This window comes from Procambarus clarkii, chromosome 20 (assembly GCF_040958095.1).
Source record: "Procambarus clarkii isolate CNS0578487 chromosome 20, FALCON_Pclarkii_2.0, whole genome shotgun sequence".
Classification (NCBI taxonomy): Eukaryota; Metazoa; Arthropoda; class Malacostraca; order Decapoda; family Cambaridae; genus Procambarus; species Procambarus clarkii.
In genome coordinates this window covers 23,917,692-23,944,706 of record NC_091169.1, presented here as the reverse complement: position 1 = coordinate 23,944,706, position 27,015 = coordinate 23,917,692, and the positions used below count along the sequence as shown (strand labels likewise).

At 36.3% G+C, this 27,015-nt stretch overlaps 3 protein-coding genes across 7 annotated transcripts in view; 2 read left to right on the top strand and 1 right to left on the bottom strand.

Moving 5' to 3' along the window:
- Positions 1-9,447, top strand: part of LOC123755447 (synaptotagmin-17) — a 28,785-nt gene extending 19,338 nt beyond the window's left edge. For both annotated transcript variants that reach the window (XM_045738139.2, XM_045738138.2), the window contains exon 12: positions 576-9,447. In XM_045738139.2, the coding sequence (XP_045594095.1) occupies positions 576-605 (30 nt within the window). In that variant the 3' untranslated portion in view covers positions 606-9,447. The remainder of the gene's footprint in view (positions 1-575) is intronic.
- A 2,461-nt stretch (positions 9,448-11,908) lies between these two features.
- Positions 11,909-26,937, top strand: LOC123755449 (transcription termination factor 4, mitochondrial). 4 transcript variants are annotated; one of them, XM_069327723.1, is made up of 6 exons: positions 11,909-12,030; positions 13,500-14,032; positions 17,838-18,003; positions 18,290-18,489; positions 20,300-20,461; positions 26,076-26,937. In XM_069327723.1, coding segments are annotated over exons 1-6 (1,071 nt in total). In that variant the 5' UTR covers positions 11,909-12,021; the 3' UTR covers positions 26,077-26,937. The 4 variants fall into 4 exon arrangements, with proteins under 4 accessions (XP_069183824.1, XP_069183825.1, XP_045594098.1 ...); XM_069327724.1 differs by lacking the exon at positions 26,076-26,937 and adding an exon at positions 21,095-25,017; XM_045738142.2 differs by lacking the exon at positions 26,076-26,937 and having other exon boundaries at positions 20,300-20,541.
- The window catches only part of LOC123755448 (A disintegrin and metalloproteinase with thrombospondin motifs 3), a 42,582-nt gene continuing 39,061 nt past the window's right edge, over positions 23,495-27,015 (bottom strand). The window contains exon 15 of the mRNA XM_069327722.1: positions 23,495-26,250. Coding sequence (XP_069183823.1) covers positions 25,999-26,250 — 252 coding nt within the window. The 3' untranslated portion in view covers positions 23,495-25,998. The remainder of the gene's footprint in view (positions 26,251-27,015) is intronic.

The following is a 27,015-nucleotide window of genomic DNA, read 5'->3' as shown; positions in this document are numbered from 1 at the left end:
AGGTATACAATATTTTAAAATTCAATTGCAAACTGTCTTAAACATAAAAACTCAAACATACAAATAAAGCCTATTGGAGAAAGCCTATTTATTATGTGAGACAGTGCCTATTTATGTTCCCAACCAAATTTGCTTCTGTATACATATACAGAATACAGTATCTAACTTACCTTAAAACAATCCAGTGATCCCACATCTTTTAAGATATCTGGTAATTTGCCTCATTAATCAACAATCCCATTTCAAAAGCAGTATTTATGGAGGTACAGTATTTTCTTCATGTAAAAATATCCAGTTTGTATCCAGTGTGCTGTTAACACTTTATTAATGTCCTTTTTGTTTTACCCAGTCATCCTTTTTATGCACTTAACTTATATCATCTAACTTTACCTGTCCAGATATTGTAAATTAAGGTTACTAATCCCACTCCGTCATCCTTCTCTGTACACTGGTATTAAACTATAAAGACAATTCATGCTATAAGTTTTGCCTATTATCAAGACACTTCTTAGTAGAACTGATTACGTCTGAAACCAACATTTCACTTCTTTCATTAAAGCTGTGTCTTTCAACAGGTTTCATCTGCTTCCCGTGCTGTCCCTTGAGCAGTTGGACTGGCACTCCATCATGATTTTCTCAGTTAAGCAGACAGCTATCATTTAAGAAGCACAAGAGTTGAGGTGTTGGGTTTTGTGTCTTAAGCTTTCGGAGCCTCCAAAAGCACTGATGAGTTTGTCAAGTTAGAGTTGCAGGTGGGAAATAATACCAGCTGGTCATTGCAATGCTGTGAGTATAGTATCTGCAAGTTGTCTCAGAGAGCATTTATATATATATATTTACTTACAGATTAAATGCATACGTTCTCTGTAGACATGTATCTGTGAAATCACAACAATTATTAGGCAATTAGCTTATGGTAATTTGATTTAAAAGGCAATGCAGTACTAATAATTTTGAGAAGGAATAAAGGAACTAGTTAATGACTAGACGTAGCACTTTCAATGCCCTTCTGAACTTGCTTATCGGGAAAGTGCTTTGTTTTCCTTGAAAGATAGTTTAATAGCCTATATTTTACTAATAATGATTGTGTGAATCAGCAAGTTTGCCCAAGTTTTAAATCTGTCCATAATCTACCCTAATATTTAAGTGTTGCCTAAGTATACACACCACAATGAACCTGATGAAAGATACTGCACTGAGAAGATATTTTATTTGTAGCCAACATTTCAGTGCTAGAATGTCACAAAGTTCTCATCGACACATGTCTGCAAATAAAACTTCCATCACGATGTCTTTCACTTTGTATCGTTGTGTGCACTTTGTGCTTCTTGTTATAGCACCACAACCCCGAGGTCTTATGCAATGGTTCACACCTTGCAGTACTGTATATAGTATGGTTATATAGTACTGTATATAGTATCAGCCAGTGTTATAGGTTATATCGAATGGTAAAAGCCAGTGTTGTAGCTATATGGTATGGTGTAAGCCAGTTTGCAGGTTATATAATATTGTGTAAGGCAGTGTAATCTGAGCTAACTGACAGAGCTTGAAAAGAGGGCAGGAAGGTATTACACTATTATAGTAATGCTTTTTATTTTTCATTATCCAATATTTACACAAAATTTTGCAAATTAAATTATTGTTCAATGTATATATATATAATATATATTCAGCCAATTGAAGCCAAACTGTCCAGTAGATTTTGTATCACTTGCTGAAGCTGAGATTTAAATTTTTATAGTGAATGTTTTGGAAATATAAATTACATCAGGAACTGCAGCAAATAGTTATTAAAATTATAATATAAGTTTTAAAGTGGATATTTTACATATTATTAAACAAAATAATTGATATGAGTCTCTAATGAGCTAGTCTCATTGTGTATTTAATTACTCTTGTGCCCATATCATTTTAATACATGCAGTAATATAATTTTTTGCAGTCAAATTTGAGTGTGTATGTATTTTACTGTACTATCATGTTTCACATACAGCTGCTTTTGGCAACCCGCTCTCGCACAAGACAGTACATCTATGACTTATTGCTTACAGTCAATATTTGGCTTATTAATAAGTACATATGTGGTGTATTCCAAGTTATATTTTGTTTTTAAGGTACAAACTTTTCCTACCGATTTGCTATACACCAGTTTTATTATTCGAAATTTCTTTTTTCAGTTTTATTATACAATAGAGATTTTATACAAAATTTGCCAATATCCTGAGTTACTTTACAATTTATTTAAATATTTTACTTTTGTTTTAATATTTTTATAAAACTGTAATATCAATATAGGTATAGGTTAAGTATTAATTGTAATTAAGAAGCAATAAGATGCTTATTTTAACATACTAAGAAGGTTAGGCTAGGTCGGGGTTTTCTATTCAGCTTTTCAAGGTAAACTCAAATATTCACAATAAATTAGTATGTCACATATGCACTTATTAATAAGCCAAATATTGACTATAAGCAAATGCGAGAACGGGTTGGCTTTTGGATACAAATTACTTAAATACATTTCACAGATTTGACGTACTCATAAGTGTGTGTGTATTTGAAAAGACTAGAGTATTAAACATAACAAATGCCCTGTGTGTTACGCTGATATTATAATGTGTTCATGAGTGAACGCAAGAAGGACTAGTATATAGTTAAACATAACTTGAGGATTGCATATACAAGTACATCAGTTAGACTGTGTTTGGTTGTGCGTGTCTATACTCTCGAGAGCTTTATGTATATTAGGGGACCATTAGATAGTGCGTGTGTGTGTGTATAGATTACATATTGCTTTTACCTTAGTAATAACCTTGTATGGATGTGAAATGTACTTTATATTTTTGTGTACATGTAACATAATGAAACAAAAATGCATCATACAGTGCTGTGCATACTTTTAAGATATTTATTCAACAAGGACAATTGGGTGCATATCTGTATTTGTGTATGTATATGTATGTACATTGTGTGTATGTATACATATACTCATACATCACATATATATCACACACACAAAGGTGCTTTTCTAGGTACTGTATGCTGTTAGATAAATGTATTTAACTTTGTTTAATGTTAACCTCAGGTTTTAGAGAGTTAAAAGGTACAGCAAATTACGTTACTTTGATCACATTGTTGCCATTGATGATGGGCTATATACTTTCCTCATTTTAGGGCAATTTCTTGTGTAAAGTATTATTTGTTAGGTGTGTTTTTGTTCAGAATTGAAAGACTAAGGAGCCGGATGTATGGGTCTGCGGGCCTCTCCGAGCAACAGCCTAGTGGAGTAAGTTATAACAAGTCGAGCTGGCCCCAGACTGGGTTTGGAGAGTAAGCTCCCAGAACCGCCTCCATATATATTCCAGAGGTTCAGAATGTCTTGGTAGTGGGAAACAGTGGTGTTAATTGAGGTAGCAACAAGAAGAATTGTGTTTTACTGTGACAAAGGCTGCATTAAATGCAACAGCCATAGATCATAGATCAAGATTCGAAAACCATGATGCCCAGGATCATCTGCAAACGTACATGACACTGTGATCACCTCGCCACTGAGACGATCAATGGTGAGGTGGTTACAGTATCGTGTTCGTTCGTGGGTGATCAACATGGGTTCAAATCCTGGCCGGGACATTTAGAGTTCTTAGTAATAGATTACTGTATACAGTATATGAAATATACTTTTAATAGCATTAATATTGAGGAAATATATGCAAACATGGGAAACAGAGGTGATGATAATGAAAATATAGGTACAGTATTAATAGGGGAAACCAGTGCCATTGTACGAGTTGTCTTTTGGTGTTTTAAATTTGTATTTTTTTACCCATTTCAGTTTTTTAACATATACTATACACATTTTATAATGTCCATGTGTTTGCAAATGAAATAAGTATACAGCTGTATTAGCTTGTAATTCTGAAAGACTAAATTTCCAATAATGCACCTATATCCGACACTCTGAGGCCAGGTTCAGAGACACAACACATTCCAGGGATTTGTGCATGTTCAAAAAAACACAGGTTTTTATATTTATGGTACAGTACTTACCATTTACTTTATTCGTGTGATTTCTTCGTAGCATTGCGGTCACTACGCGTGTTAACACTAATCACTTTTTATATCCAGATGACTACAGGTATCTATATTATTATGTATTTTTATTATTATGTATAGATAGAATATATATTGTGTATATCCCAAGAATATATATGTAGAACATATATATTTGTCAGTGTGATAAATGTAATTACGAAAATAATGTTCTATATTTTCTTCATATAAAGATTCATATAAGGTTATTTAGTACTGCATATTATCTTCCATTTACAGCATTTAACTGTATCGAGTTCCTGTTGCAAATTGCAACATGTGATATAATGTTTCTTATTTTGGCAATTGCTTTGACAATATCTGCATGTTGCATAACTATGCAGACCAGCATATTTGTGCAGACAAACATATTCACTAGGATCCAGTATGATGCTCAAGTCATTCAATGTGCGAGCAGACTAGCTGGTGTAGTATCAAATACCGTACAGCACAGTATAAACAAGCATACAAAGTATAGCAATTATATATCCAATATATTTTACAGTACTGTACACAATTTTGTGCAATATTTATACATGTAAACAATCAACTCACAATCACACAGTAGCAGTAAATCTATAGATTCAACCATTAGCATTATTAATGTACATCCAAGAGTACTGTAGTTATATAACCCCACTCATGATATATTCTTTTTTTATACAATACCCCTTTCCAGTTAGGTAAACGTTAGCACAGTGAGAAAGGCGTAGGGCTGTGTCTCTTATCTTTGCACCATTAACAGCAAATAAATTAGTTATCTGGTCTAGTACAGTATAGTAATATCCTTTAACCTATACACAGCACAGTTGTTTAAAACTACTACATCGAGGTGTGTGTGTCTGAAACTAGTTAGCAAATTAAATTGGAAAAATCACGAATGACAATTGTAGCAGCATAAGGGTCAAATATTAATCGAGTTACCCTTCTACTAAGATTAACTAATTTCACACAAGCATCGTATGCGGCAACACATTCACAAAAGTTACTGCTGTATGATACTATAATACATTTTGGACTAAAATACCTAATTGACTAAAATAACATTCAGTATAAAAAGATTAATAGAAAGTTGAATGAAATATAAGGTTGATTAATATCTTAACACTAAATTCAGTGATTGTTCCTCATTTTGTATTTGTTTTCGTTCGAGGAGATTAATATGTGTATTGATGTAATTTTTCTTTTTTGGTTCCCTTTCATGTTCAATATTCATCTTTTTAGATGAAATCAATAGTGTTATTGATAGTTTTTTGGGATTTTGTAAAATGTACTTGTGTTGGTCTTCTAGGCCTTCTTCTATATGTATTATGAAATCACCCAAACTGTTTATTTTACAAGTTAAAAATCAGCTGTGTTGTATTATATTTATATGATAAAGATGTTGTACTCACCTAGTTGTGTTTGCTCTGGCTCTTTGGTCCCGCCTCTCAACCATCAATCAACTGTTGTACAGATTCCTGAGGATATGTCTTGAGGTGTAGCGAGTAGTTGCTTGCTAAACTGTAAAGTGAGGTTCACGGAGCATCTTTTTATATTAAAAAGATACCAATTGATCGTAGGCCACATTAAAGACAATATATTTGTAGCTAAATGTGTTTGTTTATAAAGTTTTGGGATAAGTTAACAACTTTGGGATGAATTAGACCATTGAGCCAGAGTGGATAGGGCTGTGGTGTGGCTAATTACTTGATAGTGTTGGTGCTTGTTACCTGTGATGTATAATATGAATGACAAAGAATGTACGATTTATATTTGTCAATATCTTTAATTTTCTTTCACTACATTTTTTAATCATTTTTTTTATCAGGATAATGCCTCATTTTTCAAGTCATATTGGAAAGTTCAGTGCACATAAAATTTGTTATGTGTCGAATGTATTTGTTACAAGAAAATTATTCAAATTGCTTGCTATTATGACTATTTTGTACAAATTAAGATAATATTCATATTTTGAATTACTGTACTTTATACTGTCCTGTAACCAGTAAACTGTCTGCTGATTAGGGGGTTGCAACGTTATATGCCTATTAAATATATTAAATCAACCTGAGAATTTTAGAATGGATTGAATAGTATATTTTGAAAGATGTAGTGGAAGCCTTATTGATACACATAAAAATCCCTGCAAGATTTATTCAGAGGCCTCGGATTAAGATAAGTTAGTAGGTATTAATAGGTGCTGGGGAAGATTAAGTAATGTTAGAGGGAGGCAAACGTGAGTCAGTGTTTCTGCAAAACGTCAGTACCGTAGTTAGTCGTCTCAGAGATATACATGCAATCTTGCAGACAAAGTACAGTATTGTATGAAGTCATTAGATAACATTAAAAAGTAGAGAGTTCATATTGTTGAAAATAGAACTGTTATACATCTGTTTATTTAGTTTTGTGAAATAATGTCAATACATGTATTAGTATACTGCACTGTAATATACTCTAAGTATAATGATGTCACTTCTCTTCATTATCTATTTGGTTATGATGTTGGGGATTTTTGTTATTTTACTGTACAGGTATATCTTTTGTGATTTAATATTACATGCACACACATGCCAAATGTAGTTCCTAAGTATCTTGCTGTTTGCATTTAACCTGCTGAACAAGAGATGTTTCTCAATATAATACATGTTTAAAGCACAATAATAGTCCAGTTTGTGACGCACCAAGCGAATTTAACCCCTCCGTAGATAGGCAATTATTCTTAAGATAGCAGGTATGTACACTGTTGGTAGGATATAGATGTCTTTTGACTTTAATGTTCATTTGCAAACATTTTTATAGAAATTGACATAAATTTCCACACATTTATTCTTGTATGTCAGATGCTTGTACTGTATACATTACTTTGCACCTTTGTCTTTTTGTTGAACTCACTTGATCCACGTTGAATGCGACTTAAAAGTAGAACAAATAAATGAGGCAATGTGATGCCGAAGTGATATAGTACAGGTATGATACAGTAGAGATGTAAAGTGTCGTGGACATGTTATATTAGTGACTAACCAACTACATTTTTTCCTTTCGTTTTGTCAAACATTCTGAATCTTGTTATTTCAAATGAACGAATATATTTTTATTGGAGTATAAGATTTGGAGCATTATGTAAGATTTTATATTATTTGGTATTATTATTAGTGATTAGGTTGGGAAATGTATTTTGTATGTGAAAATGTTATTCAATTCCTATCCCTGTCAACATAGAGCATGGAAGGCATTGACATAAGGCACTTAAATAATATGGTAAAATATATACTATATATATAACTTTCTCCCAGTTGTGGATGTTTTTTGTGATCAAATTTGCTGAAGAGTACCATATGGCCAGCTTTTCAACGACAGTAAATTCCTGTAGAAAATATGGCACTAGTATTGTATATAAAATAAAGACTGCAGTGGACTTGCTGCTTCCCACTGTGACACAGTTCAAATTATATTTTCCCGTTACCTATTCTTAGTTAAATAATATGTATTACTGTAAGAAATTCTATTTGAATGTCGCCATAAGGTGTGCTGTAAAGAATTGGTACCTTAAAGCAATTTTTCTTTGTCTTGTTTCTTGCCTCAGTTTTTAATTTGTACCCATTATATGTGGTTTTCTACAGAAATTGGGTAATATTTAAATAATATACTGATCAAAGTTCTGTTTAAATGATACATTTTATCGGTGACCTGAAATGCAAGTAAATTTATCAAGCTCAAATCCCATCTTTATTCTTTATATAGAAAATAAGCAGTTAACCTCAGGGAGCGAACACTAACAGGTTCAGATACTTATTAAACAATTAGCCAGTTAAGATGTAAGTGGCACCCCTAATAGAATTCTCCACTTAAGAAAAGTCTGTGACTGGTGATTTGGATATGTCAATTTTATTTCAAATTCTGTTTGAATTTGTGTGGCTATGGATTGCTATACTGTATAAAATAAATACCAATGATAACATCAGGTGGTCTCCTAAATATGGTGGAGGTAACCTTCTCTGTAGTAAGATTTGTTTGAGAAACTATTGAGGCCGTATGATGGGATCCAACCGTCGTTCTGTACCTGGACTCCTCGGGCACATGCATTACCGACTGAACCATGACCAGTACAGTACAGTAGTGCTTGTGTCTGGAGAGTTCAGAGATGTCGGTTCTGTTCCATCATACAGCCTCAATATTTTTCTGTAGCTAAATTATGTTTTTGTGATTTCATTGCATAATATTTGTATGTTTACCGATTTTTTCTGATTTTTGTTTGTTGGCTTCTAGCTGATTGGGCCCCGAGCTCTATTCTTGGGTAAGATGAGATGTTTAGGCATGTTTCCTTACACACCTGATGCCTTTGTTTACCTGGCAGTAAATAGGTACTTTACTGGGAAGCTAGTTGACTATTACACACAGAAATCACAATAGCGTGATGCATCAAATGAACAAATCCACAAGGGCCGTAACGAGAATTCAAACCTACGTCCGAGAGGTTCCCAGACGCTGCCTTAATTGACTGAGCTATAACATGGTTAAAAGAATTGCAACCGGGAAATCATCCTGATTTACCAACGGATCCTGGTAAATCAGGATGATTTCCTGGTTGCAATTTAACCATGTCGTTGCTCGGTCGATTAAGGCAGCGTCTGGGATCCTCTCGGATGTAGGTTCGAATCCTTGTCACGGCCCTTGTGGATTTGTTCATTTTAGTCGACTATTGTTTGTTGCATCCTGGTAAAGGTAAGTTGTTAGCCTAGGGAGACTTCAATAAGTTTAACAGGCTACCTATCCTTGACGAAAAGAAACATTGTGTATGTACTGTATGCTTTACACCTTGTTAGCATGTGGGTTCTGACATTTTGGACCGCACTTAAATCATCTTGTACTCGTAGATTTGAACTCTTAACTTTCATGTTATTGTGAACTTCATTTAAATATTACATAATTTAATTTTATGGTATTAAAATGTTAATTTATTGCTTAATTTATTTCTGCAATAATATATAAGAAATATATTATTGCTTAATATGTATTTTACTAAAAATTTGCTTCTACTTTTCATTATCTTTAACTACTGTACTGTATTTATGTTATAACAAAATTTGCCACTTGCTTCTTTTTAATAATAATTCTCTTAGCTACACTAAAATCTCAAGAAATTACACTCACTTTAATCTGAGTCCTTAGTAAGCTGCACACACCCCATAATTTGCAGCCTTGGTAAATTGCACACCTTGTTATATGCAACTGGAATAAATTGTAACACCCTGTAATATTTAACCTCAATAAATTACATGCCCTATAATTTGCAATCACAATTAACCATACATCCTGTATAAAATAAAACTTATATAACCACACTCTGTAATCTGCAGTCTCAATAAACTGTACATTAATGCTGGCAATTTATTTAAAAAAAAAAATATCCAATTTTATGAATTTGTAACTATTGTATGATATAAGTAGCATACAGATGGTGAAAACAGTTTATAGTATCTGTACTGTGTATAACTACAGTAAGTCCACCATTACAAGTACAGTGCTGTATCTGCTACTTTTGGCCAACGTAATTATTGTATTTTGTTGTATGTGCATGCGTGTTCATAGAATTGTTTGTAAGTACAGTACGTGTTGACACCTCACAGATCAATTGTAATGTCTGACAAATGCTAAACTAGTAAGCTTAGCAGGAAATACCCGGCTAAGAAGGATCAGGATAATGCACATTACAGGATGGCGCCAGCAGTAAAAGGAGTGAGGAATGAAGAGACCGAGAGGAAACACTAAGATATGAGCCTTTTGCAGTTTATGTTCTTATGAGGCTACTTCTTCCTAGTGAGAACCTTCCCACCGTCAGTACAGTTGTGCTGACTGTATCCCTCTTAGTAAAAGAATACAGTCTAGAACAGTGTTCTCAGAGTCTCGGGTTGCATTTTTTGTGACCCCAGATTTCCTCAGAGTACATTCTTAGGCAGCTTGGAGTTCCTTCCTTTACGGACACTCCTCTCCTGGCTAAAATCCCTCCACCCAGATTTTAAATATTTCCCCAGGGAATCGTCTTCCCTTTGAGAATCATAGGTGTAGAGGGAGGCAGTGCAGATGATACAGTCTACATGATACTCTCCGGAGTTCCCTCAAGGGTGCTGCCTTAATGTGATGAGGGATGTTGTTTAAGATTTGCTACTTCGAACAAAAAGTTCCAAGTAGCACGGGCTATGGTGAGCCCGTAATGGACTTACCTGGCACAGGAGAGGGGCTGTAACTCTTACAGCCTCAGGAGAGCTCTTACTTGCTGTGATGGTATGTAAATTGAACCTCCTTTTACCTATGGCATACATAGCTACCCCCTATGGCTCATTTTAATATTTTAGATGATTTTGAGGCTTAATCATTGAGATTGTAGGGAAGTCGTCAGCGATGATGATAGCTGTTGACGGATGAATACTCTACTAAAATAGTTAAAAAAAAAGTTACAAGTCTCCATCCTGTGTCAACTAATGTTTCAACCCATGATTTAAGTCATTATTCTACAGTGCATCCAGTTAAAGGTTAGCACTTAGGAGAAGTCTTGGTGCTTTTCAATAAATTATAATAAGCATTCTATAAATTATTATATATAAAAATAATGTTTTCGCTAAACAACATTATATATAATAGTGTATGCTTTGAAAATCTTAGAGAATGGTTTATAGGAAGGTTAATAGAAAACGATGTGAAGTTGGAATATTAATGGTGGGTATACTACTGCAAACAGGATGTATATAGGGTCCACAACAAGTAAATAAATAAATAAACAAATATTTATTCAGATAAGTGACACGTACGATGTTAATGTGATCGCTACCACCCAAAAGTATAGGTATGGGGTTCACTTCCACCTGTTGGATGGGTATGGGGCCCACTACTCCCCACAGGAGTGGTACGAGGACCATTACCGTGGGCGTGAGAGGTTACACATAATAAACTCGGGGACTCAACCCCAACATAATTCATTTAGATAACCAAGTTAGTCTTGATAGTAGTAGTAGTAGTAGTAAGCATCCATCAGTCTCAGGAGACTATGGAGTTGCGCCCTGGTTGTCGGTCCGGAGTGGCCTCACCAGGGCGCAACATATTACAAATAAACTGTACATTAATTTTGGCTTTTCCAACAGTCAGTTGGAAAATATAATGTACAGTATGTTGTTATTTACCTGAGTGCCACTATGGCGGCCTCGACGCTGACAGGAAGCCGGCGACTTGTCAACGGTCCCCTCATTTGCCTTGATCTTTTCCATGTTGGATCTTAACATTTAAAAAGAGTTTTGACATTTCGGCTTCAGTGGGTGGGCGCCAAAGTTGTATATATACTATAAATTGATCGTTGTTGCATACTGTACATTAAATTATGTACTATTGCGTTTTTGCCCGAAACGCATTGCGTAATAGTGGCTTTAGGCATTGTATGTACTAGCTCTATCTATATATCAATCCATTAATGTAACATCACTTGTATGTATGTACCTTACCTGAATAAACATATTTATTTATTTATTTAATTATTTACTTAGCCACAGCCCCACTCCTGTGCCAGGTAAGTCCACTCCGGGCTCACCATAGCCCGTGCTACCTGGAATTTTGTGTTGCCAGCAGCTGAATATAAAACAACAAGAAGCAACATTGTGTACTTGGTGTACTCTAGTAACAATCAAGTACTCACCATAATGTAGCAATAATTAAGCAATCACTAAATTATATTCTGTATATTTTAAAATAAAATAATAATTATCGTAACATAATAATAATTATAATAATTATTAATATTATAAAACAATAATAATAATAATAATAATAATATAAAACAATAATAATAGTGAGAGTGAGGGAGTGTGAGAGGGAGAGACCCGGGCACCACCACCACAACACTGGGACACCTCACACCTTGACTCTCCTCCTCATCATACATCATCACTCCTCCTCATCATAACCAAGATGGCCAGAGTGAGTACAGGGAATGAGAGGAGTTTATCCACTATAACCTGGCCGTACGTGAGAGTTCTCTCCAGCCTCAGTAACACTTCAAGACTTCAGAATAACGTTCAAAAGTCTGATCTCAGATTGTGGTGTTAGAGAGTATGATTGTTGACGGAGGTATTAACATGTTCCTAAGTCACTAATGATGTATAGTGTTAGGTCAAGCCGAGCACAGGTCGCTGATATACAGCCTCGAGGAAAACCAAATGGTTATTTAAGTAATTATATATGATATGGCTTATATACTGGCGTATATGGCGTACTAGTGACTTTACAAGATTGTAAATACTGTGCTATGTATTCTCTCTAACCCAATGTATCTTCTTGTATATAAATAAATAAAATAAAATAAAAATAAAATAAAATTATAGGCTGGTGCACCCGTGTGCGGCCTATTGTGCCCAGGCAGAGGGAGATCTCGCCTTTGAAAGAACAGATGCGCTTTGGAGAAAGTTCAGGATAGAGCGGCAAAAATCATCTCGGAACTAATTCGACCTGTACCAAGAATGGTAGACATAACGGCTGATCTCATCGAGACCTATAAAATGCTAAAAAAAAAAAAAAAAAAGTTCATTCGAGGATATTATGCGTTGCATGTAACACATACAAGGAGCAACAGCTTCAAGCTTAACAAGCCGCAATATCGGTCACAAAACAGAAGATGCTTTTTCACGTGCATTTGTATAAACCCGTGAAACCGCCAACCTTCCAGAGCCATAAATGACAAGGTCAAAAATCCTTGGTGGGAAAAATGACTCCAGGTCAAAATCTAGTTGGGAAAAATCCTCGGAAACAGTGGGGGACCTTTTGACACGCTGTCCGAGGATAATTCGGATAAACCACCATATTTAATCTTGTAATAGGAAACATGTATACAAAATTTTTTAGGATGAAGCATTTTACCTTGATAGATGTAGATCTTTTGCTGCCCTTCTAGTATTCCCCTCCCCCCCACCTCTCTCCCTACCAGTACATCCCCATTCTTGTCAGTTTCCCCCAGCTAGAGATGGAAGACTGATAGTCCAAACATTATCAAATAATCATTGGCTCTATAATATATTGGATATAATCAAAATAAAATAATCATAGGTTTTAAAACCTATCCCCACAATTCTTCACTATCCTCCACAGCAAGTAAGAAATACTACCGGAACAAAAGTGGAAGTCTTGGAAAAAACTGAACAGTTTTCTGTCCAGTTATTTTCTTGGTGCAGATGGTATGCATAAGGGCATGTAACTAAGAGTTCATGGCATTAAATCATAATTTGAAAGTTTTTAAGGATTGGATATATAAGTGAATTAAATCTCATTGTGAACTGGGGAGTCAAATATACACATGGAGGATTTAAGTAGCCTAGCTGAGATGTGAAAGTGTGTGTGTGTAGTACAAGTTATTAAAGGAAAGGATTATTATGAGGGTTCTCTTTTATTTTCAGGTTGTGGCTCTAGGGTTGTGGAAAGCAAGGATGCTGAGCATGTCGGCCGTTCCTCTGAGTTCTCTTCCTGGCTTTAGTTACCAGATTCACAACTTCTATGATGAGGAGGTTATGATGTATACAAAAAAAACGTATTGCTCTTGTTCTGCATCACAGCTGAAGAGTGAAAATGTAATGGGTATTGAAGCAAGAAGCCTCAAGATTGTCAAAGATTTACAGTCTAAAGGAATAAATATGTATTCTGAGAAACGCATTGCTGCACTTTATCAGTTTCTTTTAGACCTTGGACTCGAATCAAAAACTATAGAAGGACAACTGCTTGAAACTCCACACTTGCTAAGTTTTGCAATAAAATCCTGGACTGACACATGTGAAGTTTTTTTGGAGCATGGATTATCAAGTCGAACAATTCTCCAGAACATTGCTGTAAATCCTCAGTTTCTACAAGTTAAACCCTCTAAGCTTGGACAGACCCTCTTTAAGTATAGAGAGATCAAGATTGGAAAACATAATATTTTATCACTTATAAACAGGTAAATATTTTTTAATTACATTTATTAGGTGAGCTTAAAAAAATTCAAGCCTTGGAATACTTGAATGTGTGCAAAGATGTACCTGAATCCCTATGGGGAAAGATTCATGTAAGCTGCTGACTGATTCTTTGATTGGGTGGAGGGAAAGATTTGCATTTTCCAGCTATTCCATTTAAAACCAAAAACAAAAGTTATTCAGTGAATGTTTTGTAATAGAAAACATGGTGCAAGTAATTCAGTACCAGGCCATAAGCATTCCAAAGGCATGTACTGTACCTGTAATATACTGTAATGTATTACTGTATCAGTACAATGTTTTGTACTGATAATAAGAATTTTGTACTGATCAGTTTTTTTTTTAGTTTTTTCAATGTAACTTTGATCTGGTGAACCTTTTTTTGGCAAATCTCTGGTTACAACACACTTTTCAGACTGGATTTACTCACCTGCTTCACTAAACAAATGCTTGAAGATTCTGTAATTACCCAAGTGTAATTACAGGATGAGAGCTACGCTCGTGGTGTCCCGTCTTCCCAGCACTCTTTGTCAAAAAATGCTTTAAAATTACTGACGGTTTTGGCCTCCACCTCCTTCTCACCTAACTTATTCCAACCATCTACTACTCTGTTTGCAAAAGTGAATTTTCTTAAATTTCTCCGGCAGTTTTGTTTAGTTAGTTTAAATCTATGACCTCTTGTTCTTGAAGTTTCAGGTCTCGGGAATTCTTCCCTATCAGTTTTATCGATTCCTGTTATTATTTTGTACGTAGTGATCATATTGCCCCTTTTTCTTTGATCTTCTAGTTTTGGCACATTTAATGAATCTAACCTCTCCTTGTAGCTCTTGTCCTTCAGTTCTGGGAGCCACTTAGTGGCATGTCTTTGGATCTTTTCCAGTTTGTTGATGTGCTGCTTAAGATATGGGCACCATACAACCGCTGCATATTCCAACTTTGGTCTAACAAAAGTCGTGAACAATTTCTTTAGTATTCCACCATCCATGTACTAGTATTTGAAAGTAATTCCGAGGTTAGAAAGTGTACTCGCCTAGTTGTGCTTGCGGGGGTTGAGATTTGTCTCTTTGGTCCCGCCTCTCAACTGTCAATCAACTGGTGTATAGGTTCCTGAGCCTACTGGGCTCTATCATACCTATATTTGAAACTGTGTATGGAGTCAGCCTCCACCACATCACTTCCTAGTGCATTCCATTTGTTAACTACTCTGACACTGTAGTACTCAGACAAGTGTATCATAGGCTCGTTGCACAATGTTCTTAATGGGTCCTCGGGTGATAGTTTTCTACCTAGAACCACCCCTAGATCTCTCTCTCTCTCTTATCAGAATTGTCTCACATAATTTATAGGTTGTGTGGGGTCTTATGTTCTCCTATTCCACACTCTATAACATGGCATTTATTCACATTAAATTGCATTTGCTAAGTGGTGCTCCATATACAGTATTTACTTTGTCCAGGTCTTCTTGAAGGGCATGACAATCATCTAAGTTTGTTATCTTCCCTATTATTTTAGCATCATTAGCAAACGTGCTCTTATAATTCTGTATTCCATCTGGTAGATCGTTTATGTAGACAGTGAACGTTACCTGTGCAAGAACTGAATCCTGTGGTACTCTACCTGTGACATTTCTCCAGTCCAGTACACTGCCTCTGATTACTGCTCTCATTTTTCTGTCAGTTAGAAAATTTGTTGTCAATGTTAAAAGCATATCTGTCACCCCTCCAATATATTTCAGTTTCCTGAACAATCTCTTATGTGGAACTCTGTCAAAAGCCTTTTTTAGGTCCAGATAGATGCATTCAACCCAACCATCTCTTTCCTGTAAAATCTCTGTGATTCGATCATAGAAACTGAGTAAATTTGTTATACAGGATCTTCCAGATAGAAAATCATACTGACTGTCTGATATTATATAATTTTTCTCCAGGTGTTTACCCATTTAGTTTTAATTATTTTTCCAATATTTCGGCTATTACACTCGTCCAATGATACGGGTCAATAATTAAGGGGGTCTTCCCTGCTACCACTTTTGTAGATTGGACCTATGGTAGCCTTTTTCCACACATCTGTTACAACTCTTGTACGCAGGAATGCCTGAAAATCAGTTGAAGTGGAATGTTGAATTCAGGTGCACATTCTCTCAGAACCCAAGGTGAAACTCCATCTGGGCCAGCTGCTTTGTTCTTACTTATAGCGCCTTGAGCATTTTTCCACTTTGTCTCTAGACACCTCTATGTGCTTTATGTTGTTCTCTGGCATTCTTATTGTGTCTGGTTTCCTGAAGATTTCATTTTGTACAAACACACTTTGGAACTTTTCCAAAGGTAACACCATATTGGTGTTACCTTGAATGAACATACTTTTCCTATTTCCCAAAAGCAAATTCCTTATTTGAGTTTCTACTTGGTCATTCATTCTACTCTTTGTGACCACTGGCAAGGTCATTGGCATTTACAGGCTCTCTGTAGTACTGTACAATCGTATTCATTCTCGACTCTAAATCGAGAAGTCTGTGTTCGAATCGCGGGTAGGACAGAAATGATTAGGTGGATTTCCTATCACTTAATGACCTGTTCACCTAGCAGTAAGTAGGTAGGTACCCAGGAGTCAGCTTGTGAGGTTGCATCCTGGGCGCGGTCAGCAATTAGATCTTGGGGGAGACTTCGATATAAGCCTAACATGTACTGTATATACGCTGTATAATTGTCCCCCAACACAGTGAACTGTGTTGGGGGATAATTAACAAACTACAGGTATGCACTCTTAAAAATGACACATTCCATTGCCTTTCTTCCTAACACCATGATAAGTGGTGGGAAACAGCTCTGACTAGATTGCATATTGGCCAATCATGGGCACTTAATGGAACAGTACCCTGCTCTTTATTGTACTCACCTAGTTGTGTTTGCGGGGGTTAAGCTCTGGCTCTGGTCCCGCCTCTCAACCGTCAATCAACAGGTGTACAGATTCTTGAGCCTATCGGGCTCTATCATATCTACACTTGAAACTGTGTATGGAGTCAGCCTCCACCACATCACTTCCTAATGCATTCCATTTGTCAACCACTCTGACACTAAAAAAGTTCTTTCTAATATCTCTGTGGCTCATTTGGGCACTCAGTTTCCACCTGTGTCCCCTTGTGCGTGTTCCCCTTGTGTTAAATTGTGTGAATTGCATTGTCCCACTTACAGTAATGCACTTCCCTGTGAAATCTCTTGATTTTCAAGATAATCGTATGTTTTACTTTCCCAATATTTCTCCACGTAACTTGTCCTTCAGTAGAATCCTTGGTGAATCCTATGGCTTTGATGTCGCTCGCCTTTTGTTCTCTATGTGCATCTTGATTGATATTTAGTGCCCTTTGAATATCCTGAGAGATGGACAGTGCTCCATAATATTCTTGGCTTGTTCCTTACCTGCTTGATACCTGCTTGATGGGGTCTGGGAGTTCTTCTACTCCCCAAATATTTTAATCCTTCTTTTGATAGTTACAAAACCTTCAATTTACAATAGTTACAATCCCAAATCTTTCTTTTGATAGTTACTTCCATATACTGTATATTGGACAGTACTTTGAAATAAATAGTATTTTTTAGGTAGTAAAAAGGGGTATATTTTAGATAATTTAATAATTCTGGTTTGTTTATTTTTTTGGATACAAACAAATACCTAAGTTACTTGTAGATTTGCAAACATTTATTGCATATTTTTCACATTCTCAATAGCCACATCCATTTAACCATGGAAATATTTGACGTTAAAATACAGTATATGTACTTGACCCACCAGGTATCCAGAACTCTTCTCTTATAAGCCGCAGCAAATCCAGAAACGACTGGGATTGGTGTCATCGATATTTCCACCAACTGAATTTAAGTCTGTTATCTGGAACAACCCAAATATCCTTGTGGAAAGATGGAAGGATGTCATGGATAAGATTATGTACATACACACAGTAAGTTTTGCATATTGGTGCTTAATTAATTATAAAATTACACTATGCTATGCAGTTTTTAGTTTAATAATTTAATCAAATAATGCCTGAAAATATTAGAAGTAAACGAGTATCTTTTTGGTCTCCTAAAATAAGCTTTAAATTTTAATAATTCTGTGTAATTGTTAAATTGTATAACTGTATATAAAATGTTAAACATTAATGCAGCTCAGGAATGTTTGACTTTTGTTTCATGGGAGTTGTCATTTTGTGCAGTGCATCCATTATGTTCTTTCTTGCTTATCAGGAAATGGGCTTAGATCAGCCACACTTAGCTAACAGTAAGGCCTTGGCGCTATCGTTTTTGGAGATAAAGACAAGACACCAGTTTCTTTATCGAGCGGGACTATATAAGACGCCTAACCTGTTGCGAGATAAGCAGAGCCACAAGAGGAACCATTCACTCTCCGACATCATGGATACCAATGCTGCATATTTTGCTAAGAAGTAAGTATCTTTAGTCACCCTTAAACTGTGCCTGTAGCTCCTGGGTGATAGGAAGTGGTGCACCTATCACCTGTGAGAGTTTTAATGAGCCCCATAATATTACAAAATCCTAAAGATTGTATGTGGATATCATTTAAAGGGCTGGGTGCATCAAAATACCTGATTGTAGCAATAACCACATATGCAGTTCACTGCAATTGAAGGTCAAATAGGGTAGTTACCCACTTGAAACACACCTCACATGCCCTAAGGTGAAAACAGTCAGGAACTAACAGGGTGAATTTGCACATAATATCAATGTCTATTCAGTTACAAAAATTGTCATCTTATTCCACCCAGAGTTGTCTTTCACCATGCATAGCTAGTCACTATCATTGGTTAAGTAACTGAAAGCTTAAATCACCTGTACCAGGTACGGTACAGGTAAACAGCATCACTGCCCTTGATCTGCATTAAAGGGAAGCTCCCTGAAGTCAGACCACTCTACTAGTTTCTATAGAAAAGACCCAACCTCACCCTGACACACATACTGAACCCCTCTTGTTTACAAACTGATTTATTTATAATATGTGTAGTCACCACAGCCTGGTGCAGGTAACCAGAACTACAATTTGGGCAGAAGTCAGGAGCCAGACTATCAGTTTCTCAGGAGCCATAAATTAACCCTGTAACAACCCCTTTTGGATGCAAAAAGGATTAAAGTATAACCTGTAGTATGCACAATCTGACTGTTGCCAGCACAATGGAGAGGGAACAGATCGCTGGAGCTGGTTCACCAGCTAGAGGACACCATTGAATACTCTTGGTGGCATGTAAAAAAAGTATAAAGCAATAAGTAATGCACATAAAAAAAAAAAACACTTCTGGTCACCAGCTAGCAACTCTTGTTTGTGTATAGTATTTAGGAACAGACTGAAAATACACAAGGAACACTTATTGAGCTGTAAACAGCAGTGGACTGACCAAAGTTTTCCAGTTTCAATGTAATCAAAGAATTTCAAGATCCAGCCCAACTAGCCTTAAAAACTGGTCATCACCTTCTGACTGACTTAAGATAGTTGGTAAATATGAGGTGGATTGGGTGTCTTATGCTGGGGCTGGGTGTGGTACTGACACCTAGTGATGGCCTGCAGAAGTAAACAAATGTGGCGATTGATTGTCAACCATAGCATGCTTTTAACGGTCACACAATCAGCATCTCTAAGGCTTGATCTTGCAGACTGTTTGGATTGATGCATTCTTTAGTGACTTCTTAGTCGTGCAGGGACTATAAGGTATTTGTGGCACTAGTGCCGTACTGTATGTCTAACCTGTCCTCTTGACAAAGAATGTCGCTTTTCGCTTGTAGGCATTACATAAGGCCAAAAATTGTCGTACTAGAAAGTGGAAGTGGCTCGCAAAAAGAGATATACTGTACTATCCCGTTTCTGTTTTGGGTTCTCTGGTAGGTTAAGAGTAATTAACACTTTAATTTGAGTGTTTTCTTGATGTTTGGAAACCGTAAGAGGACGGGCTGGTATGTCATCCTGCCTGCCTGTGTATGATCATTTCTGTAACAGCGGATCATATCTCTGGGTGTAGCAAATTGAGCAAGTGTAAACATGTATTTTTTTTACTGGTTCTGTAACTTTAGATTATCTTGCTAATTCAGACAGCTAATCAATTGCAACCAACGCTACTGATATTGTAATCCTTTTGTTGTATCTGATTTTCTGTTTAGTTAGGTTCCATTTGAGAAGGATACCACTACATCTTTTCTTCATTATTTGATTTTCCTTTCTTTTAAATAATATAAAGCAATATTTTTCAGAGTTGCAAGACTAACAGAGGAAGAATATAATGTATTTGCCAGTATTATGAAAGAGGAGGAGAAGCTATTGCTGAGTGACTCTGAAGAAAATGATTCTGATGATTCGGATTATGATGATGACGACGATGATGATTCTACTGTTGTCAATGATGAGCTGCAATAGTATGTAAATGTTGAATGTTGTTTAAATTTGTCAATACTTTAGTGATTAAATGAAATTAAAGTATGGATACTGTACATGATATCTCGTTTTTACTACCATGCTTAGAACTTTCCCCTTCCCATAGCTCACCTTAATTCATACCCTACTCGTTTTCCCTGCAACACGATTTACCAATTGGTTTACAACCTGGTCCCCTGTGACTGCTAGAGGATATATGTGTGAATAGTTAAGAATTGGCACCCAATCTATCATTCGTACCAAAGGCTGAAACTTGGCTGAAATCACCCATGAGGCATTAGGTGAGCATGGTTACCATTACAGGATTTGCACAGCTATGAGTGTAAAGTGCCTCTTCTGTGATCATCATCTGTAATTGTGAACCACATAGCCTCCTGGAACCTTTCTACACTCTCGGTAAAGTAACTTATTGTATTTCTGCATTTCCTCTTGTATGTTAGTCTAAATCATTTTCCATTTTAAATATATATATATATATATATACTGTATATATATTTTTCACATACATACTGTAATATGAATTTGGCCTAAATGACTGCACTGCACATAGTGTATATATGTTTTAGAGATTTAAAAGGCCCGTGGTTACACAGGGTTCACATTGGCTTTCTCAGGGATCCAGTAAACAGATGCCATTTTGAAGAATTTATTGTGGGCACCATTCCTGGGGTGAAGACCTCTGTACTGATTGAGGAACCAAGGCTGGCACATGCAGCATGAGCTAACAGCACTGCTGTTCAGCTTGTGACCACTGTATTGCTTAAAAATGGCAAAATATATATGAAACTACTATTATTTTGTTTTTGACACTATTGTAGAAGAGCCTGACTGATAAAGACTGTGTATAGTGTTCAGATATCAGTGAACATAATGCCATTCATGATGCTTACAGGTACTAGGTAACCACAGCACTCTGCCTTTGTTTGGTCCATCTAAGCATTTTGAAATGACAGCTCATGTTCCTTTACATTAATAAACTTTGGACAAATGATTAATTTTCAGGATTTAGTGACCAGAATTCTGATAATAGCAGCATTGTGCCTAGAATTAATGATGTGTGTAGTATGTTGGGACAAGGAATTTTTCTGAGTGAGGTAGTATTGTTAGCTGACTAGCGTGTGGTGATGCTATGTTGTTTGGACTCACCAGACCAGCTTAGTGGTTCGTTATGGTGCACAAAATTGTAGTTATATATAGCGTATATGTATAGTGCAATAGCAACAAAAACAGTATATTTTTTTGTTCAAAAAATATAATATTTAATAGATATTGGTGACATAATAATATGCCTGTACCAATACAGTATTCTATATTTTCTATGATACAAATTGTATTATTGACAGCACAATGCAACGTTGCACTTTGGAAAATCCACGGTAAAAGCATTCAAAATACGAAGAAAATACTGTAGTATATATTCAGTGCATGCTGTTGGAATTTAGTGCAAAATGTGTATGACTAGGCTGAACTCTGATAACCAGTTATACGATTATTACACTTACCAGAAACACTTAGTGATTTGTAATGGTACATAAAAATTTAGATAGTTATATATACAGTATAGATGATATACAGATGATTGCACTAAATTAATGATATATACAGATGCAATGCAATAATAACAAAAACAGTTTTATTGTTTTATGAATATAATAATTGTATCACAAATATGCACACCATATTTTTGAGTATAGCAATGGGCCACACATTTTATTACAGTACAGTATATAAATTATCATATTGCACACTATTTAGACTTCTCTTGTGTATTTGGGAGTTTACTTGTTAGAGGCTAGGCTTGTATGTAAAGAGCTTCACCCCGGGTAGTAAACGAGTCTTTGATTCCTCTGGGAGGCCATGTGGTTTGGAACATTTATGGGTGTTTTGTTGTGTACGCTATGATTCTTGTACTTAATCAAATGGCATGCCACTGATGCCATTTGCAGCAAAGTTTATTCTGTCAACTGTAGTGTCAGTTCTCTTGGCGAGTTTTCCTAGTGCCTGGGTATCCTGGATTACTCCTCCAGGCCCTGGTAACTCCCCTTGTGGTTCTGCAGTATGGCTCGTAATGTATCTACCCACCAAATCCACTCATTATGTGAGTTTGAAGGGTGCTTTTCAGCTTTGCTATATGCTGATAGTCATTCTTGGTCTCTGCCATGCTGCCTGTTGGGTCGATGACACCTTTGACCCCTGAGGCTTGCAATTTTATGTTTATGTTCATCATCAGTCTGTTTTATCTAAACTGCCCCCCAGACAAGAGGCTTATAAAGCAGCTGCTGCTTTGTGGGCTTGTTTATCCTGCATTCGTGGTTCTTAGCTTGGTGCTCAATGGTTGCCCCAGAGTTGGCTCCTTTGGTGTTTATGGACCTGGAGTTTTAGGGGTGAGCACATGAAATTCACCAGAATTTCACCTTATTTCATCTACTCCACCATCACAGTCATTTAAACAGTTAAATGGCATATAACTGCAAAACATAGTGAAAAAACAAGTCAATGACACTGAAATAATTCAGTGTAAATATATTCGCAGAACCTCCCATCACTTGCCTATCCCTAGGCAACCTTCACAGGGCGTCTCAAATAAGGTATTAAATATAATCACCAGAAAGTAGAACCAGGAAATAATATATATAAATTGAATAAGTTTATATCCAGGAAAAAGCTAGGTAAATACTAGTTTGGAAACAGTTGTTGATTTATGGAACAAATTACCAGGTAACATAATAGCCATGAGACCACTTGATTGTTTGAATATTCTATCTATGTATATACTATCTGTATAAGAGGTTTGTTATATATAAGTAGCAGCGTTCTCATATAGGCCAGAAGGCCTTCTGCAGTTCCCATTATTATTATTATTAGTGTATGATCCTGTGATGTGTGTGTATAAAGGATATATGTTCCTTTATTTAAGTACAGAAGGGGTACACAAATAAATTACCTTGAAGTGATAACCAACTTTCATAGATATTAAAAGGTAACTTTGCAGAGGTTACCATTAAACATCAGGGGAGGGTTATTTATTTATTTTCACAGAGCAACACAAACATATCTAAATATGGCACTACACAGCACAAGAGGTACCTAACAAAAATTTTAGCTAGCAGATTATTAAACACAACACAACACCAAATAATTTAGTCAACCATGTAACAAAGGACACTCGACACTGGTTGACCACTGACGACTTGACACATTGGTCAACCATCTATCACACCTTGTTGACCTCAGCTCGCTGTAGTCACCTAGTTGAAACACTACCTGATTACGTGATATGCTAGTCATCTGACGACACGGGTAGACAAATGGCATTAATCAATTGGGAGAAATAATTTACAAGAAAGCCAAGTACAGTACATGACAAGTTTTCCACTCAACACTGCCCGTGGTCAGCGCAGTCGGTTCACAACCGAAGGTCCTGGGTTCAATTCCCAGGCAGGGAGAGACGTTTGGGCATGTTTCCTTATAACTGATGTGTCTGTTCACCTAGCTTAATAAATTAATTAAATAGGTAATAGTTAAGCAGGTCTTTGTGGGTTGTATCCTATAGGAGGACAGTCACTGGCCTCAATAAGCCAAACAGGCCTCTAGTCCCCGACTATGGGAAATAATAATAATGCTCCACATAATCATTAATGGATTCGATAACCTAATGAATTTTACCGTCTAGATAGCACTGGTCAATTATTATGTACATTATTTATCTTCCTGATGTACTCATCAACTATCCAACACACTATTATATATACTGGTCAGTGTAAACAAAATACTGGTCAATTTCCTGATCATCTACCTGAAATGCTAGTCAACCAGATTCTTCTCATGCTGGTCAACTTTCTTACTGGTTAACCGTCTACTGCTCAACTCCTCCAGCCAACTCACAACACTTCACTTCCAATTTTATCCAGTTACAATGTATACAGATCAAATCTCTGCAAGATTAAATCCAGTACTGCATTTTTGTATCAGGAGCTGGAATAGCAAAGTTCTTTAAAAAAAAAAAAAATGGGTCAAACAAGATGGTTTCAGTAATTTGCTCTCTTGGGCATTTTTTTTAAGTTAAGATCAAGTAGAAGTTGCTGTTGCATAGACAGTACTGAGACTATTTCAGCTATGCTCTTGATAATTCCTATTAACGCCTACTGAAAATGCTATGTAAAAACTGATAGGTTGTACTCGGCACTTTCTTTCACATACAGGTACAGTACTGTATTTCTAACGGTCTTCACAAATGTGCTCTAGTTGATTTTTAACTTGGTTGACTCATTTTCCCCTGGATATTAAACAAACTTCTAGGCAGAGATATTCTAGTAATACATTTAAATAAAATCAAATAATATACAATCATAATTACACCATATCCTCAAAGGGGCTTGATTGTAATGTTTTGTTACAGGTAAAGAACAAAATGTAAATGTACATTTAACCAAAACATTTTTTGCTTGTAGATTTAAATTTATCTAATGAGAACATTACCTTTTGTCATTCATAATTTGTGTTGTACTATAGTGTTAATAAATCTTAAAACTTTACAGTACAGTATGTGCATTATTTAAATACAGTATTGTGTAATACAAATCTTAGTGCTGGGACACACTTTACCATATAATCCTTAAAATAATATGGTTAACTTTTCTAGTGTCATGTATGTCACCCTGTAAAACTGGGAATGGATTGCACTTGACACAATCGATAAAATTGTTTTATCCATTTAACCCAACCTGAAGGTCCAATTATTGAATGTGTCGGTTAACATACCGAGTCCAATTGCCCAACACCGGTGAACTGCCCGATACACTAATCAAAAGTATGATGGGGTTAAAGCACTCTACACACTTTACCAGCCAAAATGTTACTTATCAAGCATTTGTCACTTGATCATTACTGTGCTCAGTCTAGGTGACAATCTTGACATTAACTGAACATTAAATAGTTTTGTTAACTAGCTGACACACTGGTCAGCTGCCCGATACATTGGCCAACCATTAAAGTGGCTGGCAACATATTAAGTTGGTCAACCAACTAGAAAACTGGTCAATGATATGTTGCACTTGTCATTCATCTAAGTAATGGTAAACAGTATGATGCACAGATGAAGTGATCAACTACCCCTTACATCTGTCCAACAATTAACACACTTCAAATATATTTTGCATTTGTCAGACAAATTGGTCGACATTGTTGCAATGGTTGGCCAGTTAACACACTGGCTGACTGAACACTAGTGCACTGTGGATTCCCTGCTTACTACATCAGCAGTGTAGAGCAACAAGGTTAGAGTAATGGTACCAGTAATGTACTCAGTTTCTTTAGAGAGTTTAAAACTGACAAAGTTGCAATCTTCAGGGGATGCCAGTTCCCTGATGCATGTTTTGTAGTAACACTGTTCTTGTAGGTAAGACACTTAAGACAGTACACTTGTATCTACAAATAAATGTAGATATTAGGCCACACTGATGATGGTTTTTTCTGATGCACATGCAACCATATACCATAAATAACTGGGATTGATCTGTTAATACACAACATTGCCACATGTATGGCAGCATAGTTCACGGTACTTTGGCACTTGACAATATCTGTGTAACACAGGTAATTGGCAGAATTCTGAAGCATCTCGGAGACAGGGCACAGGCGGACATGAAGGCTTGATACACACCCGCACTTGATGTGGGCGGATGCCACAGTCATATGTCACTTCATTACCTCCTCCGCCAACACACTCCCACAGGCGTGTCTCCACACCCTCACCACAGGTACTGGAGCACTGTAAGATGATAATCTGTTAAGGATTGTCTAATATGCAAGTTCTTCACTGATAAGAATATGAATAAAAACACTCAATGTCTTTAGAGATAAAGTGATTACAAATTGGAGGTGACAGTTCAGTATATATTCTATGTAAGATAAAGAAGTGTACTGCCATCCCTGTTGAGGGAACTGGGTAACCTTTCTCATTGGTTAACTGATGTTTCAACAATGCCTAATCCCTGGGGCCTGACAGCTGAGTAGACAGCGCTTCAGATTCGTAGTCCTGAGGTTCTGGGTTCGATCCCCTGTGGAGGCAGAAACAAATGGGCAGAGTTTCTTTCACCCTGTTACCTAGCAGTAAAATAAGTACCTGGGAGTTAGACAGCTGCTACGGGCTGCTTCCTGGGGTGTGTAACGAAACGGAGGCCTGGTCGAGGAGAATGGAGCAAGCTATAGTAACCTTGCCACATCCTAATAATGATTAGGTTGTGGCAAGAATAGTGTACTTGTGTAATTGTTGTTGTAGGAGTTGAGGTTCGGCTCTCTGGTTCTGTGCTTTATTGCTGAAAAACTACACACTGTAACATGCATTTGTGTAATGTATATATCATCTGCACTAAACACTTTGTGTTTAAACATTACATACAGTGATTGGTGATCTACTGCAGAAAGTCAAAAGCCATCAATAAAAAATTTGGTAAATCGCAAGTGTTTAGTGTACACATGAGTATAAAAGCATAAATTATTATTTCAGTTGGTTGTACATTTACTTTAATAATCT